The sequence below is a fragment of the Xiphias gladius genome, chromosome 18 (assembly GCF_016859285.1).
Source record: "Xiphias gladius isolate SHS-SW01 ecotype Sanya breed wild chromosome 18, ASM1685928v1, whole genome shotgun sequence".
NCBI classification, from domain to species: Eukaryota; Metazoa; Chordata; class Actinopteri; order Istiophoriformes; family Xiphiidae; genus Xiphias; species Xiphias gladius.
The window spans coordinates 16,219,131-16,236,917 of NC_053417.1; the positions used below are offsets into that span (position 1 = coordinate 16,219,131).

The following is a 17,787-nucleotide window of genomic DNA, read 5'->3' on the forward strand; positions in this document are numbered from 1 at the left end:
GGCTGGGTGGAAATCCCATAAGAGAGAGACATAAACAGAGACAGAAAAATAGCACCATGTCGTCATTTCTCATCTGCACTATTTCCATTAGATGAAATTATGATGACAGGGCATAAAATGAACTCTAAGTCCATCATAACTCGTTAAAAATCAATACAACTGTTTGCAGTACAATTTCTTTTTGTGTATTAATGCATCCTGTCTGTATAAAAGTCTTCTCTCGTTTAACTGGAGTAGTGTTTAAGCACCATTAGTGCACCTCACTTTCTCTTGTATGCAAGCAGCAATGCCTGCAGCTATGATGTTATCAGGCCTCAAACTGTTAGGAGTAGTATTCAGACAAGCAGGCTGTTTGGCTGATGCCCATTTTCTGTTCCATTTGCATAAATCGGTTGACTCTAAACCAGAGAGAAAACAAGCAATGTCCTGTTTGCTCACATTCCACACTCAATATTAGAGAGGTACTTTAAAAACAGCTCATTTTTCACCAGTAACCAAACTGGCGCCCATTGAACTTAAAAATGACGACGACACACATTGAGGTACGTGCACAGCACACTTGCCAACAACCTAACATCCATCTGGCCTTGAATGAGTGTGTGCAATACAGGAGCTGAGCAGCAGACAAAAACACACACATACATTAGCTGTTTTACTGTGTGAAGGCTAAGCCATTAATTGGAAGCAGCTAGCTTTAATAAAGGGCCAATGTTGAGGTGGGTATACCACACCGAGGCCAGAGCTGTGTGGTGACAGTTATGGGGGCTCTGGGGGCTGGTAGCAGGCCAGTAGGGGGTAAGGGATGTAATTTAAGGCTAATAGGTGCTGTACGTCAGCTCTTATACCTCCCTGATGAGGGATTAAGGTTAGTCAAACGAGAGTGACCGCGTACAAGGCAGGTCTGTGTAGCGCACAGATGCACGAGGGGCAAAGACATGCGTCAGTGCTCTTGAAAGCACATAGACACACAGGTTAAGTGTGTATTGGCAGCACACAGCTACTTGTTTGTTCAAGTACTCGTCTCTCTGGCTCCACAGTCTAATCACTTTAATATATGGCTGATGTAAACATATATTTTCTGCCTGACATCAGAGAAGCTGGCAGTTTCACAGTGTGATGAGTGCCACTGCTCGGTGTTAACCCACAGATTCAGCACATAGTAGACTCACACGTTCAGTATATTACAGAAGTGTGTATCTGTGTGAAAAAAAGTCTGAGGTCTAACCACAGTGGCTGGAGCCTTGGGAAAATTTGCTACGATGATGGGCAAACAGTTCCAGACACACATAAAGACACTTTTAAGCAAAGGTGAGTGAAGGTAAGAGAGACAGGTAGACAGAGATATTGGGATGAATGGATAGATTGAAAACACAGAGTGAAATAGAAGGACAGAGAGACAGACAGGCAGAAAGAGGCAGGGTTTCTCAGTACTTTGCATGAGTATATTTGCCCTTACATCTAAAAACAGTTTGGAACAGATTCACCACTATATTTCTACAGAGCAGTCATGTAGCCAGTTGGACACACAGACACTTTGTGGCGCATTATATGCATGTTTACAAGGTTACACAAGGTCTCCAGCTTTGAAAGGAAAAGTACTGTGAGAGAAGAGGAAAGCAATGTTGCTTTGGATGTAACTAACTTAATCAGAGAGCCTTAAACTTTAAGAGGAACGGTTCCCATTCGATTAAGCAGATGGCATGTGTTCTCACTTTCACCCACTCCCTGTTGTAACTCACTCTCTGTTGGTTCCTCTTGTTTTGCCTTTCTGTGTGTACGTACAAGAAAAAGAAGAGGTTGCTCTAAAGATGAGACAAGCGTGAACGGGACAGAGAAGTGAGAAGAAAATGACGAAAGAGAGTGTGACTAAGAAAAGAAGATGAAGAAAAAGGGAGCAAGTCAGAGCAGGATAGCAGACACCGTGAAAGAAGCTTACTGGATGCTGCTCGTAAGGAAAAAGGAGAAAGAGTGTAAGAATGTGAAATTATAACGCAGAAAACAATGCAGTGAGGAAAGTGAGAGGAGGAGGAGGAAGAGGATGGGGTGAGGAAGGATCTCTGCATGTGTGCCGGAGGAGCAGAGGAAGCCTGTAAGACAGAGAGGGGATATCCTGCCTCAGCGCCTCGTCACACCTGCTATGTTTGCTTATGTCCACTAACATGCTAATGCATGGGGTCCAAAGGACACAGGGAAGAATACCAGACCATGACACACACATACACAAGGACAGGCTCACAGTTACATGCCCACTGGTAGTGCACCACAATGACATGACTATTAATGTCCTGTTTACACACAAAATACTGAGACGACAATCTGATACATACACTAAGTGGTTTCCTAGTCTGAGTCAGAAATGTATGCGTGAATGAGAGAGGGAGTTTTTCCACAATGACACCTCTCTGGTGGTCTCACTCAGTGCTGATGATGCACAGCATGAGTCACTGGCTTAGGTATTTGGGTAATTCAGCCAGTTAAAGTGAATCAATGACAATAGTGTGAGTGTATCAGTCCTGATTCCGGAGGCACAAACACCGTTCTCTCCCAGGGTGAATCATGAATCACACACAGCTGAGGGGTGAAAAACATCAAGTGCCAACTGGAGAACCCTAAAGTAAGTGAAAAGAAAAAGAATTTGTATATTGTTGTGTGTTTTTTTTAAGGCATCGCTCTTTGTAGACGCTCCCTCGCAGACGCATCAGTGTTGACATTCTAAGCACACTTCCCAGGGGTATCCCACAATGCTGTGCTGCAGAGGCTGGTTGCTTGGTTACAGCGTGGTGTGCATACAGCGGCGATGGGTATCATCAGTGTGTGTAAGTGTGTTCGTTTGTGTAACTCTGCTTCTGTCGGTTGAAAAAACATGTTCTAGCTGAAGACACCTATACAGTAGTAGATAAATCAAATTTTAACATATTTGGTTAAATACGATGAATATATAAATATATAAGGAAAACATCAGGAATGTGCATCCTAAATTTATGTGCCCATATTCTGGCATGTGAGTGTCCGCTTGATTCTTCATCGGTTATTAATTTGACAGATAGGTGTCTTTGTGACTCCTTTCCTGTGAGCGCGGGTGTGTTAGGTCCCACAGAGACAGAGAGAGGTTGTGCACGTGACTAACTCCATAACTCGACTCCCTGGCTTGGGAGTCACCCCAGAGGTCAAAAAGGATCTTGTGTGTGCACTCATTCACCCATTCCTCAATTCACCCTTCTCCCTCCTTTCTCTCCGTCTTCATCTCTTGTTCCATCTAATGGAGCCATTACTGTGTGCCCCCTAGGTTGTAAGGAAATTTCCTGGTGGGGGGTGGAGGGGCTTGAAGGGATGGGTGGATGGCTCAGTGTGTGAGACGAATTGGAGAGTAAGGAGCTTCTCTTTGAGTCTGTGTTATGTTTATATATGTTCATTACTCGTGTGCCTTATGTGTGTTCGTGTTTACATTTAAGACACTCACTATCCCACACTCATGTGCTGTCCTCCCCATCAAATTCACTACCTAACCCCAACATAAAGGACTGGGCCTCCACTTCAGCTGTCCCGGCACTAAACTACAGAACTCTTGACTCTTGACAGATCAAAGTTAGGGTCAAATATAGAGCAGGACATGACATTAAACCCTAAATAGTGATTATTGCCCCACTACTGGTAATGAGCGAGGAGATAATCTAGTCCACGCTTATGTCTGATCATCTTCCCAAAGCTACTAAACCACTCATCACTGTCCAAGGCCAAAGCGGCATATGTCTCTATGATTAGATTGGCCAAAGAGGATTATGCACTGTCTAAGAGTAAATGCAGCCTCGGGTTATCAAAAATGCTTTTCACTAAACTGTCCAGGGGCATTAAAGAGATGGTAAGCATGAAATTCATAAATCGCATGCTGATTTCATACCTTCATTACTTATATTTGCCTCAAAGTGAATGGCACAAGGATGTCTCAAAATGTATTTCTTACATGGAGTAAGGGCTCTCCAAAGTGGGGTCTGCTGGACAAACCCTGCCTGTAAGATGATAACAAGACAAAATAAAAATATACTGTATCTCTATTTGTGGTGTTTTATAGTTTATATGTTTATATTTTATGAAAGGTAAATATACAGTCTGTAAGTCTACTGAATGACTTCAAGTAGTCAAAAATACTGTCTTCACGGCTATTTCAGTTGCCTATAAAAGGTGCCGAACTCTCTGTGTGTGCACCACTTTGACTTGTGCTTATTATCTCAGCAGCTGAATTTAGCTTTGTATTCTTCCCTCAAGATGAGCAAAGTAAACATCTAGGCTTTCAATTATTTGTATATCATTTATATTTTGCACAAAAATAAGACATGCATTGGGATCTCTTTACAACACAGGACACATAAAGATCATACAGTTGAATCAACACCTCTCTAAAACAGTTTTAGCCAAAACAGGACTTTATAGCCTTCATGAAGGTAGGATTTAATGCAGGACTGTTGATCCAACAGTATGATTATTTTGGACGATGAAGTTTGTGGTGCTGTTGAACTGTATTGCATTACACAGAGAGGTGTTCCATTAGCTAGCCCTGTTTGGGACTGTCTCCTCCACTGTGTGGGACACAGTCCTGGAAACTCCCAGACAAAAGCTCATGGAAGCAGCTGTGCACTGCATTTTAATGTAGGGAGGGCGGTTAACCAGACGTTCAGTACATTTGCAAAACCTACCAATTGCTTCTTATCCTTAAAGTTTTTTCTCTTGTAAAAGTAAAAAATATTTTTTGAAAACAGTTATAGTAAAGCGCAAGTCCCACCTTTGTATTTCTTGTCCGAGTCTGTTTTCCAGTGTGGCGTCTTCCTCGTTTTGAAGGTAGGTAAGACCTTCAGTTTTAGTATCTGTTGTTTTTTTTTTTTTTACTCCAAGAGGCTGCAATGAGCACATTACACACTCATAAACAAACGTCAACAAGCAACACAAAGGTGATATTTATGCTTTGTAATAAGTGTTTTCAAACAGATTTTTGGGGGGTTTAGCAATAGCAAAGACCTGAAGGATTAGCACTAACTGGTTGGTTTTGCAAAAATATATCTGGTTAACTGCCGAAATACACTTCAACAGCACCACAAACTGCAGCCTCCAAAATGATCACAAAGTTGAATCAATACCTCTCTACAACAATTTCAACATTATAACCTTTATAAAGGTAGGATTTATTGCACGACTGTTGTATTAGACTGCATCAGTTTTAGCTAGGTTGTACCTAATAAACTGGCAACTGAGTGTATATTATAAAAAGATAAACTAAGGGAACTGGGACAATTATACATTTCAGTATAATACAGTGCAAGCTGGCTCAAGGCCTCTAAAAGTAATTTTTGGCTCACCTTGAAAAACACATCATGAAGTCTGTGTGAAATCTGATCGACGTTTTCAAAGGAACACATGCCCATTTATTTTGAACGAACTGGTCAAGCTCACACCTGGAAAGTACAGTTTGTTTTGTTTTCTGTCTGTAAATGTCAATTTCAGATGATGTCACTGAATTTGTGAGTGTGGGTGGGCGATGTTGTGCAGTGTTTCATATCCTCGTGAACAGAGTTTTCAGACCAGATCTAAATCATCCTCTATGTTTGTCAGTGTCTATACAGTGTGTGTGTGTGTGTGTGTGTGTGTGTGTGTGTGTGTGTGTGTGTGAGAGACAGAGAGAGAGAGAGAGAGAGAGAGAGAGAGAGAGAGACAGCTGACAGACTTTGAGAGTGTCCGTAGGGAATATCAGTCCATACCCTCACTGGGAGATGAAAAATGATACACAGTCCACATCACATTTATCTTTCAAACACCATCTGTGTACTGTCACACATGCATACATCAGCACACATACACACATGCTCAAATACACTTCTCCAGAGAGCAACAAGGTCAGGAGGTCTGTGATGTAATTGAAAGACCACATGGTGCTACAGTCACTTTAAATGTTCAGGTCTTCATTAGGGTTTCGGATAGAAAATGTTAGAGCTGATTATGTTACTGCTGATTCAATCTATGTGAATGAAAGCATATGGAAGACTTTCAGTTGGGGGAAAACTATTCTTTTTGCATAGTCACTAAGGACAGCCATAACAAAATCACATCATGATTTGGCCTTGGTGTTATGTGTTCCTTAGCCTTCTCACCTCTGTGACCACATTTGCTGTTTGTTCTCTTTCCTCCTTAAAAAAAAAACAAAATCCATCAACCAATTGAACTCATCGCCCTCCACTTTTCATCTCTCACCCTTTCTCTCTCCCTTCGATCCAAAGTTTGCCTTCCACACTTGTTTCCCTCCTATCCTCCACTCCCTAAATTACAGTTATTACAGTGTCAGCCCACCCTCCATGTAAATGCAGCATCAGAGGAGTCTAAGACACAGTTCTGTTTCTAATGCCTGCTAGGGAGCAATTACAAGGCCACAACCATAGTCCCAAGACAGCCAAAGGCTCTTAAAGACTGGGGCTGGTCCACCACCAGTTCCCATCCCTCCTTTCCACAACCAGCTGGTTGAAACCTCCAAAAAGCTTTTAAAAGGTTTTATTTGAAAACTTCTCTATCTGTTAATTATACCTTTAGACAGACCATATCAATAGAAGAGAGAACTTAGAAGTCGAGGCAAAACTGTTTGTGACATAATTTACTGCATGTTGAAATAATTATTATTACTACTACTACTACTACTACTACTACTACTACTAATAATAATAATAATAATAATAATAATAAAAGACTTTCTGAATATGATGTTTTGTATGTACAGTAAAGTTATGAAGTACTAGGATAGGACCAACTTTTCATTGTACTGAAAAGGGCTGTAGCCAGGGCAAATTTCTAACTGAGGTCCACTAAGGGCCATTACAGCTGTCACTTTTTCAAAAAGTGAGTTTGAAGTTTGAAGAAATTTGAACTGGCACGGAATTCGTTTGAAGTAGTCTGAACACAATCCATATACTGTATATCCAATCCAATCCTTTGCTGGACCACAAGGGAAACTACTTCAAACAGTCTGATGGGTTTATAAACGTCTCCCTCTTTGCATCTCCTCTCCAATATTTCTGTCCACGTGGACTCCTTGACGCTAAAGATGTTTGGGCGGAAAAGATTATTTTTCTTTGACTGCACTCCCTCAGCTGATTCAATAAAACAAATAATACAATGTACCATGGTAAATTGTAATATATTTGATCAACATATATTAAAATCGATTAAAATTTCATTTTAATTTCACACTAATAATATAAGCAGGGTAGCGGTATAATTTGATTATTTCATGTGTGATGTGACAGTAGTGGGGGAATCATATTATGTGTCTGGGTTGAAGGCCCTTTAAAATTGAGTTCTGTGGTCTAGCCTTTCTGATTTTGCACATTTAAATTATGACATTAAAATTGGGAGTATGTATAAAAAGGGTTATAAATCTCACAGTGATTACCAAGTATGGATGGGAAAACCTCAAACACCCCTGAAACTGGAAACCATTGTCACTGTTTCATTGTAAACCATTGGTAGAAATACAGCCAAACAGAATACAAGACGAGGTAATAACCTAATATATGGCTGGACCGCTTATGGTCAACCATTGTTGAAATTCTGTAAGCAACTACTTTCAAAGGACAGTAGCTAAGGCCTGCACAAAAAGTTGCTAGATGTCGCCAGATGACATAATACGCTATTTAGCATATTCATGACGTCATTGTGTTGGATTTGCTTTCTGCCCAGTGTCAGCCAGTTTCAGCCCTTTATATGTTTGCTTCTCTCCTAATCTCTGTGCTCACATATACATTATTCTAATACAGCCAATTTCCAAATAAAGCTTTTCTCATTTACATGTTTCTCTGTGTCTGTTGTCAGACAACAGAACAAGTATGAAATAATGGCGTAAAAAGCGGCCCATTAAGACTACATGTTAACCAGCATTCACTTCCAAGTCATTTCCAAGCTGCTGCTCTGCGCTGCTAAAATCCTGATTTGATAACTGTGATGTCATATGACAAAATCAACATACGCAGAAGTTTAAGAAAATGGCTGTGCTGTGATTTCGTCTATATTTACTTGTTAAATGATCACTCAGAGAGAAAGTGCCATGCGGTCAATTGAATGAGGCGCAAAGAGAGGTGTGCCGTTGGAGGGAAGGCCCACCCTCGCACTTGCAGGGCAATACTTGTGACTTTCTTCCATGGAAAGTAGCCAAGATTTGTCCAAAAAGCTGCTAGATTTTTCACTACGTGCTTCTTTTTAAAAATATTGCTAAAGAGGCCTTTAAAGTTGGTAAATGTAGCAACAAAGGCACTAAGTTGGCAACGCTGCCTGTAAATCCCTGATGACGTAATAGAAACTGTTCGTACCAATTCATTTCGAAAGAACAATGGCCAATGGGGAAAATCCAACACTCAGCCGGCCGACCAATGGTGTACCTTCATCACTCAGTCAGTCAGTCAGCAACATTCGCGTTTATAGGGCTGTCCTTGCTGTTGCGGCTCAGCCCAAAACATAACTGTCCTGATACTTTCTGGCTACACTGTACATATGTATAAACTAGAAGGGATTTTGGTCATTAAAACGTAATACGCACTAACTGTGGACTGCAACATCCAAAGCCAGGCAGTCGATCCCTTGCTATCCAACTGATACCACATCAAAAAGAATGATTCACTAAGCCACGGATAAAGTCATATCTCTACACTCAGACTGACCTCGGTGATGCATAACAAAGGCTTTGGATACTGAACAAACCATTACTCAAAAGGACGGGAAGGGGGCCATACTGGTACTGTGGCTTTTTAGGTCAAAGAAGCTGGAGGGGAAGAAGTGCAAGAGAGGGATGGAGAGAAAGTGTGAGGGGAGGAAGAGTTCAAACTCCTCAACACTACTTGGATGAAGCTGAAATGTGCATATAATACTGCCTGACAGCGAATTGAGAAATGTGCCCCATTTCATCTCATTACTGACCCACATCACCCCCGTCACCTTCCTTCATCTTAACATCCTGAGCCCATCTCTCTTTTCCATCTCTTCGTCGAGGATCCACTGAGCTCTGTAGAGCCCCAGGCTGACACACACACACACGCACACTCACACACACACAAAATTACACCACCTAACCTCAGACATGGCTCCTGAGGAATGATGAATAGCAGCGTGACAAACATACATTTGGACAGAGAATGGTTGTCCCTTAGTCTTCACTGAGTCTATTCAGGTTCCACAATAAGACCCAAAGGTTGGCCACTGGCATGTCCTGTCTGACGCCATTTATGACTCTATTGCAGTAAATGTGTCTGGCTGCAACGAAGTAGGAATCCGTACCTGCCAAAAGAGCTCTTGGCCTCTCGGTGCCCTGATGCTAATTGGGCAGACAAAACTAGACTACAAGATTTCAGTATTGGAGACAGAGAGAAAGGAAAATTGATTATGACTTGTTATTTCTGTAAAATGTGTCAGTGCATCAAACCTGGTGTTAGATCATCACAGCAGACTTCTATGGATCCAGATGAGCAGTCACTCAGTTCATCCACTGAAAAATCCCCCTCCTGTACCTGCAGCCTGTTAACACATCATGAACAAAGCCATCGCACATCTGTTACTGTACATGCAAATCACTTCAATATCACTTATATCAATAACACACACAAGCTACTGTGTATGGCAGTAGAAGAAAATGGACTCTCCCAGATGTGTCGCATTTATTACCATAATAGCAAAATCACTGATGATGCACAAAGCACTGCAACTAATTCCCTAAGTGTTTGTCTTGATTTTTTCAAAGTCTTTATCTTATAAAGCATTTTACACCACGCATTCAATGAAAATAATTTCCTGCGTTGACTCATTCATTCTTCATGGATTGATTCATTTCACTAAAACACCACACGCCACTCAACAGCTCACATGAGACACAGTGACTCTATTTTTTTTACTTGCCAAGTTAGATTGACTCTTTTCTTGTTTTTATCCCACATCATGAGGGACTATGTGTGTGAGAGAGGACAACAGTATATTGAGTGAACCCAGAGGCTGTCAAGAGGACACTTCAACAATCAGCTCTGCTCCAGAAAACACCAAGTGTGTGTATGCATGCACACAAATGTATAACTGGAAGAAATACAAAGGGCTGCTCTTAAGTATCCAGAGTGGCAGCCAATGTTTGTGTGTGTGTGTGTGTGTGTGTGTGTGTGTGTGTGTGTGTGTGTGTGTGTGTGTGTGTGTGTGTGTGTGTGTGTGTGTGTGTGTGTGTGTGTGTGTGTGTGGGTTTGTGTGTGGGTTTGTGTGTGTGTGTACAAGGGGGACAGTGAACAGGGGCTCATGATGGAAGTCCTGATAAACTCAAGTTTGTGTGTGAGTGTGTGTTTGTGTGTGTGTGTGTGTGTGTGTGTATGTATATATGAGTCCAGGCCACTCACCTGTAGCTGAAGGGAGCCACAGTAGCCATGTTGACTCTGGGTGTGTGTGTCTCTATGGACACAGCCTCCTTGTCTAGATTTTGATCCTGTGTATTGATAGCCATCTTTGACATTACTGGCAGCGTGAATGTGATGGGTGGCAGGGCCAGGGGACCGGGAGAGGAGGCTGGACTACTGTCCTCAGCAGTCCCCATCTCCTCATCTGACTGGCTCATGGATTCGCTACGACCTCTGATGGCGTGCTCACAGCTCGTTTGAGCTAGACAGGGGCCGAGGTTACCGTTGTTCAACATGATGGACTGGGCTGGCTGGTTTTCTGGAGGCTCTTCTCCTCCTGGCATGCCCTCACTCATTGTTATAGAGTTGGAGTTTTCCACTATCCTGAACTGGTACGGTGGATGCCGGATGCTGGCTCCCCATGCTTGGTTCCTATTGGTGAGGGTGTTTCTGTTGCGATTGCCATCATGCGGTAACTCTGTTGGTGTGTGAGCCAGGGAAGGTTTTCCCTGATGCAGTGTGTCTTTGGAGTGTGGCGGTGGTACTCGGCGCTGGGTCAGCGGGCTGCTGTAGGCAGAGCGAGACACCTTGGGAGCAGGTAGAGCTCCCGTCTGCTGGAAGAGTTGACTTTTCGGGATAGCATCTCTCAGCAGGTCCCTGGAGGAAGGCCCGTGAATGCTGAAGCCCCGGTGGCAAAGTGAAGGAGAGTGCATGGGAGTGTCTGTGGGAGTGTGTGTGGGTGTGTGTCTAGAGGTCTGAGTCGAGGGCTTGGGCAGGTCCGTAGCGCAGCGGCGGGGGTCTGCTTTGGGGGAGGAGGGCAACAGGCTACGTGGGAGGGGGATTCCTGATGAGGGAGGCCCACGGGGGGCCGACTTTACATTGGCTGCCCCACTCATATCTGACCTAATGGAGAAACATAAGGAGAGAGACACGTATAATGAGTCAAGAAGTTGGACTATGAGGTGAGTGCTCCACTTTCAAGGATCATCCACAGCAACAATATGAAACTATCAGTATCGAAAGCCCTCCCAAAAAAGTTTGGTTATCCATTTCTATATTAAAATTCCATTGGAAATTAAGCTAATCAGGTAAGCCAGTATTTGCTTTTCTTACCACAGAGCTCAGTAAACATCCATGGTATGTTAGAATGTGAATCAAGCACATATGACACACTGAGTCATGGTAAACCATGAGCTTAGTTAAGCAAGGCAGGGAGCGTCTGCACAATTAAATTTGCATTCTAGGAGTTCAAAAAAACAAAAGCAGTTTTACATACAGACAAGTGCTCACAGCAACTTCAACCAGCTGTTTTTAGAGCATTATGTTCTCAAGCAACTATATAATTCAAACACACTATCACACAGACTCCCCCTGCACACACACACACTGCTCTCATCTGCTCTTGTACACATAACAGCTTCAGAGGAGGACTGTGATCATCCTCTTCTGATTTGCTTGATTCCAGATATTCACAGTTTCAGTAACCTTCTTAGCCATCCCACTCAGAATGACACAGACCTCCCAAGAGTTATAAAATTCTGCTTGATATTCTTTGTGGCCCCCTGTCCTAAGCAAACACGCAGTGAACGTTGGTCAAGTGAAACAATTCATATAATATCATATAAGTAACTACTTCGTGCTGCTCAGGTGGAGGGAGAGAGGGATGATAGCATCTTGGAGAGGAACAGCCTAATTCATTTGCTATCCCTCACAAAATAACAGAATCTCACGTGACATTTCTTTTTTAAAATAAAATCTAACTTCATTTGAACATGTAAACCATACCTCCCCACATTAGATTTACAATTGTGCTGAACAAATATTTTTAGATTCGTCACTCAAATTAAGACAGGAAAAGTACTGAGCAGGAGGAGGACAAATATTTTACCCTTAATACTTTACATTACATACATGTGTGATAAATTGTTTCTAAGCATCGTTTTTTCCAATTGTATAGACATTCAGTGAACAATTTTGAACTATTGTCCAGTCTGAGAAAATACCTGAACATATATCTGTAACTAAAAACTTTTCCTCATCAGTCTGTCTATAAAAAAACATCAGTCTGAGAGTTTTACTGTGAGGAATGCTTTAGCTAGACTTTTATGACTGTCTCACTTAACATAGTGAACAAATAATGTTGCTGTTGCTGTCCAGATGTGCAGGACCAGGTCAACAGCTGCTCTGCTCTCACTTTCAGCACTGATATAAACACATTCTTTCATTATTTCTTTTTTACTTTCGACTTCCTGTACAGCACATTTGCTTTGGAACAGTGCAGTACAAATAGATTTTAATATTATAATTATACACATCGTTGACAAATACACAGATTTAACGCTTAGCCCTACTTGCCCTTATTTAAATAGCGGAAAGTTTGCTGCCAGAAGATTTCTTTGGAATCTGTCTTTAGTAAAGCAGAGACATATCAAATTAAGATGTCAAAGTCACGAGGATAACATGTTGGATTATTTTACAGTGTATCCAATCACAGTATTGCACACAGTGTAATGTGGATCACACAAACACACACATTTTCCCAGCAGTCTCAGCAAAAGGTCTGTCATTTTCAGAATCCCTGAAGTGGAAAAAGGTTGACTGCTGCACCTCAAAAACTCAAAACATCCCTGAAAAAAACCTTTCAATTTCTTGTAAAGGAAATGACATTGCCTCTGTAGAGAGTCCTTCCTCTCACGAACTTACGTACTGACAGAGAAAATGGAGATTTGGTGTTTTGCCAAGGACTGGTGCTCTATCATAGTTGACTCAATGCTAATGCGCAGCAGCATACAGCAGCGGTGATGCACCAGAAGGTAAACAGAGACAGATGTGATCATCTATCCTCCTTTCCCCTCATCTCTCTCTCTAAATTCCTCCTCCTCCCCATTCCTCCCCAAATCTCTGTTTCTCTCTGTCTTTTTTTTTTCTCATTCTTTCTCTTGGGAGGCCGAGTCACTAATAAGCATCAGAATTTCTGTCTGTCTGATATAATTCCTGCCAGGGTTTCCAGGGGCACAGGTGCTGTCTGGCTATGTGTCTATCAGTATGGAAATTGGCTATTCCCTGGGGACACCCTGGGGTCATACTGGTACTACTGCAGCCCACGTAAGGACATACGCAGAACGAGAAAGAAAACAGAGAAAAAAAAAAGACACAATAAGACATTTCTGCTGACTGAACCCAGCAGCTGTAAGCAGGTGAAAAACTTGTAAATCAATATCTGGTCTGATTCCCTAACAGATAAGAGGATGTTTTACAGCACAAGTTTGTTACACGCGTAGAGTATGTTGTCATGTGTCTGTGTCATGTGTTCAAACTCTATACAGGCTTCAAAGACAATATCATTCTGTATCTTTCTGTTACATAAGTGCTCTTACAATGGTAAGATTGTTGGCTTGCTGAGGCTTTCACTGTAGGTCTAATCGCTTGTCTGGGTACAGAAATCAGTTAAGAATGTGTAGTTATTTGTGGAGTTGTCTAAAAATGTACAGGATGATCAAATGTGTGAGGGAAACTGTTTGTGCACCATGTGTATTTTTGGTTTGGTTGAGGCTGAGTTTTTTATGGTATGAGCCTTGTCCTAAGGCATACAAGTGAGGAATAAAAGGTTAGTAGTTAGGCCTGTAACTAACAATTATTTTCTATCAACTGCCATTTCTTTGCTTTTTTGATTAACCAATAAATCAATTGGTCCATTAAATGTCATATCATTGTGAAACATGACTATCACAGTTTTATAAAAACCAAGATTACATTTTCAAATTGTTATCTTTGACTGACAAACAGTCCAAACATCTGATGTGTTCAGCTAGCAGTGATATATAACACAGAAACGAGACAAAAGCTTAATCAATTATCAAAATTGTTGGAAAGTAATCAAACAACTTACTTAATTTGCCTTATACTATAGATAAGAGCATTTTGGTTAATAATGTGACATGCATTAGTGTTTCTGTTACATTCACAGAAACAGACAAAACCTCTAATGTGTATTAGATATTTAAGTAATAATAATAATAATAAACTTTATTTATTAAGCAATTTTTTAAGGTTTAGTTTAAGAGTGCTTTACATCAAAACAAAAAAAGTCAGGATAAAACAATTCTTCACAATGAGAAGAAATAAAATCAGGCCAGTGAAAGTACAAAGAATGAAACAGAAAAAAATGCCCAACATCACAATAACAAAATAAGATAAAAGATACTGGCGCAAAGATGCTAACAAAAACATACTGTCGATTTCATCGCTTTGTTGCAGGTGAATGTAAGGACTGGTGTGGATAAATCATAATCTCTAGTGTCTGACTTGTCTCCGGGTCATTCTGCAAGGTTAGTACTGACATCTGCTGGACATTGCAGGTAACTTCACCATCAGGGATCCTAATTCCTTCACTCGCCTTCTATTCTGTTTGATTTTCTTCCCATCTCCAAATAGCCAGGAGTTGCTGATGAAAAACACCTTTCACCTCAGCCATGAAACAGTTCTAGGTACGTACTTTGACACACACACAGCCTGAACTGAGTTTCATGTGATCGAAGAAACATCCCCTAACCTCTCTCTCTCTCTCTCTCTCTCTCTCTCACACACACACACACCCACCCACACTCACATTCACTCTTGTAATGAAAACCCTGTGACTCATCATAAAATCAGTAAGTGAGGTGGTAGCACAGACCTCTATGTCTGTAAACTGAGGGACATTAGCAGTGTCTGTGTTTCTGTGTGTCACCCAATCTGAAAAGTCGACATTAAATGAATGTAATTACTTGCATAATGACAACAACAAAAACAACAGCAATAATGTGCGTGTCGTAAATCATCTTACAGTATGCTAGTGACAAACAGTGGTTCAGAAACACTAAAATCTGCTGTCAGGACTCCTGGAAAGGCACAGTTTTCTTAGAAGTCGCAACAGCATATAATAATAACATCTGAAGCTCGTAAACTGCCTGCAATGAAATGTCGTGTGCCAGATCTGCTGTCCCACATGAGTATCTTACCTGTCACTGGGGTACTGAGTCCTTCAGTGTGCTGCTAGGCCGAGCAGGCAGAGCCGGCAGGAGGGAGGTCACACTTCTCCGACGTCCCAGGAACAATGGGCTGTTTTTTCCTGGATCACTGTTGCATCCTCACCGCTGCCCTCCCATTGGTCCACGCCGCCTCACCATTCACCAAGACAGGAAGCTGTAACAAACAGGAACGACATTTTCATCCAATCGGAGGCCCCTGTACTGCGGTGACTAATTTTCAAAGTCAATTTTTTTGATAAGATGTTCTCCTCTTTTGGCATAAAAACGTCATTTCACATACACACACACACACACACACACACACACACACACACACACACACACACACACACACACACACACACACACACACACACACACAATATAACCTGAAAACTGTCTGAACAATGAACTGAAAACTGTTTGTTATCATGAGTCAGTGACCCAAATGGGAATTTACTTGGCATACAGTGACCCACAATGACACATATGCTGTCATCCTCAAAAATGACACAACATAGCGTTTAAGTCATCTAAAAAGCTTATATCTCCATATATCTATATCTGCGCACATTGTCAACTGCACAGGAACACATTTCTTAAAATAGTTTTTGCCGTTAATTTCATCACAGTGTATATTTCCTGTCATAAAATGGGTTTGTAACTGTTTCATTTACTGAGGAAAACCACTTTACTGAAGTCAAAAAATAAAAATGACCTAAACTGGTGTCACAAGGTCTTCAGTGCAGCATAGTCCAAGCACATGGAGAAGTCATCGGTTGAGGAGTCTCGAGGTTTCTTCAGAAGGAGTGTGAATCACGCACAAACTAGGAAAAAGATGCAAGTCTAAGACACGCACACACACACTGACACACACACACTTGTACTTCTATCTTTGTGAGGACCCTCATTGACATAATGCATTCCCTAGCCCCTCTCCCTAACCTCAACCATCACAACTAAATGCCTAACTCCAAGCCTGACCCTAACCTAAACCTAATTCTAACCTGAACCCTAAAACCAAGTCTTACCCTCAAACAGCCCTTTAAAGTTGAGAGGACCGGACTAAAAATCGTCCTCACTTTCCCAAACTGTCCTCACTCCCAAGGTCTAAAACTCAAAAAGGTCTTCACAAAGATAGAAGTACAAGTACACACACACACACACACACACACACACACACACACACACACACACACAGTCCAGAAGTACTCATTATAGAAGCAAGTATGGTGGTACAAACATAAGCATCCACAAACTTAACAGGTCAGAGCATAACCAGACTACCAACAATATAAACATGACCATGTGTGCACAAACACTTTCCCTCCATTGCGATTCACTGCTACAGATCCTATCACGTCGTCCTCAGGTGTACACACGATAGTATGTATGTTACACATGCGGCACTGAGTCATACAGCCCCTATAGCGCTGACTAAGGCTGATCACATCATGTCACCACTAGTTATAGGATACCCCCACCTCTCTCATCCCCTCGCCATCTCTTTTCATCCCACTTAAGCTCTGCCTTTCTTTCTGTTTGCCTCTCTCTTTCAGTCTACGGCCATCTCTCCGTTACGCTGGTGATTTTGATACCACTGTGAAAATGTTCATAGATCAAGATATAGTGTTTTTATTTATCTTTTCACAGAATCATAGTTGGCTTTACACTAATGAGAGAGCACAGATTCACACAAACAGGGGGAGATACACAGCAACGGCCAAATTAACACATGCCTGAACAGAATTATTAAATATTGCCTCAAGTAAAATAAACACAAGGCTACACTCACCCTCTGTAAGCATCAGGATTCAAAGCCTCAAGTGAGTTTGTCTCCGATCTGTATGCTGCTGAGTGTGCCCAGCTGAGTCCCTGCCTTTGCTTCTGTCTACTTTCGCCTGGTAGGCCCCTGAGCTGCAAGCATGTGTATTTGTGTGTGTGTCTCTGTCTGTCATCCCCCTCCTCTATCACGTCATGCCGCTCTGCTGCTGCTGCAGTACGCCTGGAGCCATATCCCCGCCCCTCTTTCTTTTTTCCTCCCCTCATCACAATCCTTATCGCTCTCTCTCTCTCTCTCTCTCTCTCTCTCTCTCTCTCTCAGTAATGGACCTGTTGGCTGTGCTCCCTCCCTCTCTGAGATGAAATATGAGCTCAGCTAAGGCACACACAGGTTGGCCCATTAGCTGAATGAGTTTGGTTTGTTTGTCTGTGGCTGTGTGTACCCGCGCAAGGCTGCCTGTATAGTGTGAGTAATACATGGCAATTAAGCAGATGTGGCCACAAATGTGAAAAGCCCAAACCCATCATCCGGCTTTCAAGGTCTAATTGGTGGTCGGAGAAAGCAAACTGAAAAAAAAAACAACAAACAGATTATGCTATGATAG

General features: G+C 41.9%; 1 protein-coding gene and 1 long non-coding RNA gene across 5 annotated transcripts in view; both read right to left on the reverse strand.

Annotated features, from left to right (window-relative positions):
• The window catches only part of LOC120803487 (neuron navigator 1-like), a 90,790-nt gene extending 75,378 nt beyond the window's left edge, over positions 1 to 15,412 (reverse strand). For 2 of the 4 annotated variants that reach the window (XM_040151979.1, XM_040151978.1), the window contains exons 1-3: positions 15,392 to 15,412; positions 10,395 to 11,294; positions 9,446 to 9,537 (exon numbers count right to left, since the gene is read on the reverse strand). In XM_040151979.1, the coding sequence (XP_040007913.1) occupies positions 9,446 to 9,537; positions 10,395 to 11,287 (985 nt within the window). In that variant the 5' untranslated portion in view covers positions 11,288 to 11,294; positions 15,392 to 15,412. Of the gene's footprint in view, positions 1 to 9,445; positions 9,538 to 10,394; positions 11,295 to 15,391 lie in introns of those variants that run through there. The other 2 variants (XM_040151981.1, XM_040151980.1) reach the window with 1 other exon arrangement.
• Positions 15,413 to 15,445: 33 nt separating this feature from the next.
• LOC120803522 lies at positions 15,446 to 17,341 on the reverse strand. The gene is made up of 4 exons (XR_005709347.1): positions 17,196 to 17,341; positions 16,432 to 16,527; positions 16,119 to 16,227; positions 15,446 to 15,575 (listed from the first exon to the last, which is right to left on the reverse strand). It is a non-coding gene; the product is annotated as an uncharacterized LOC120803522 (long non-coding RNA).
• Positions 17,342 to 17,787: the final 446 nt, after the last annotated feature.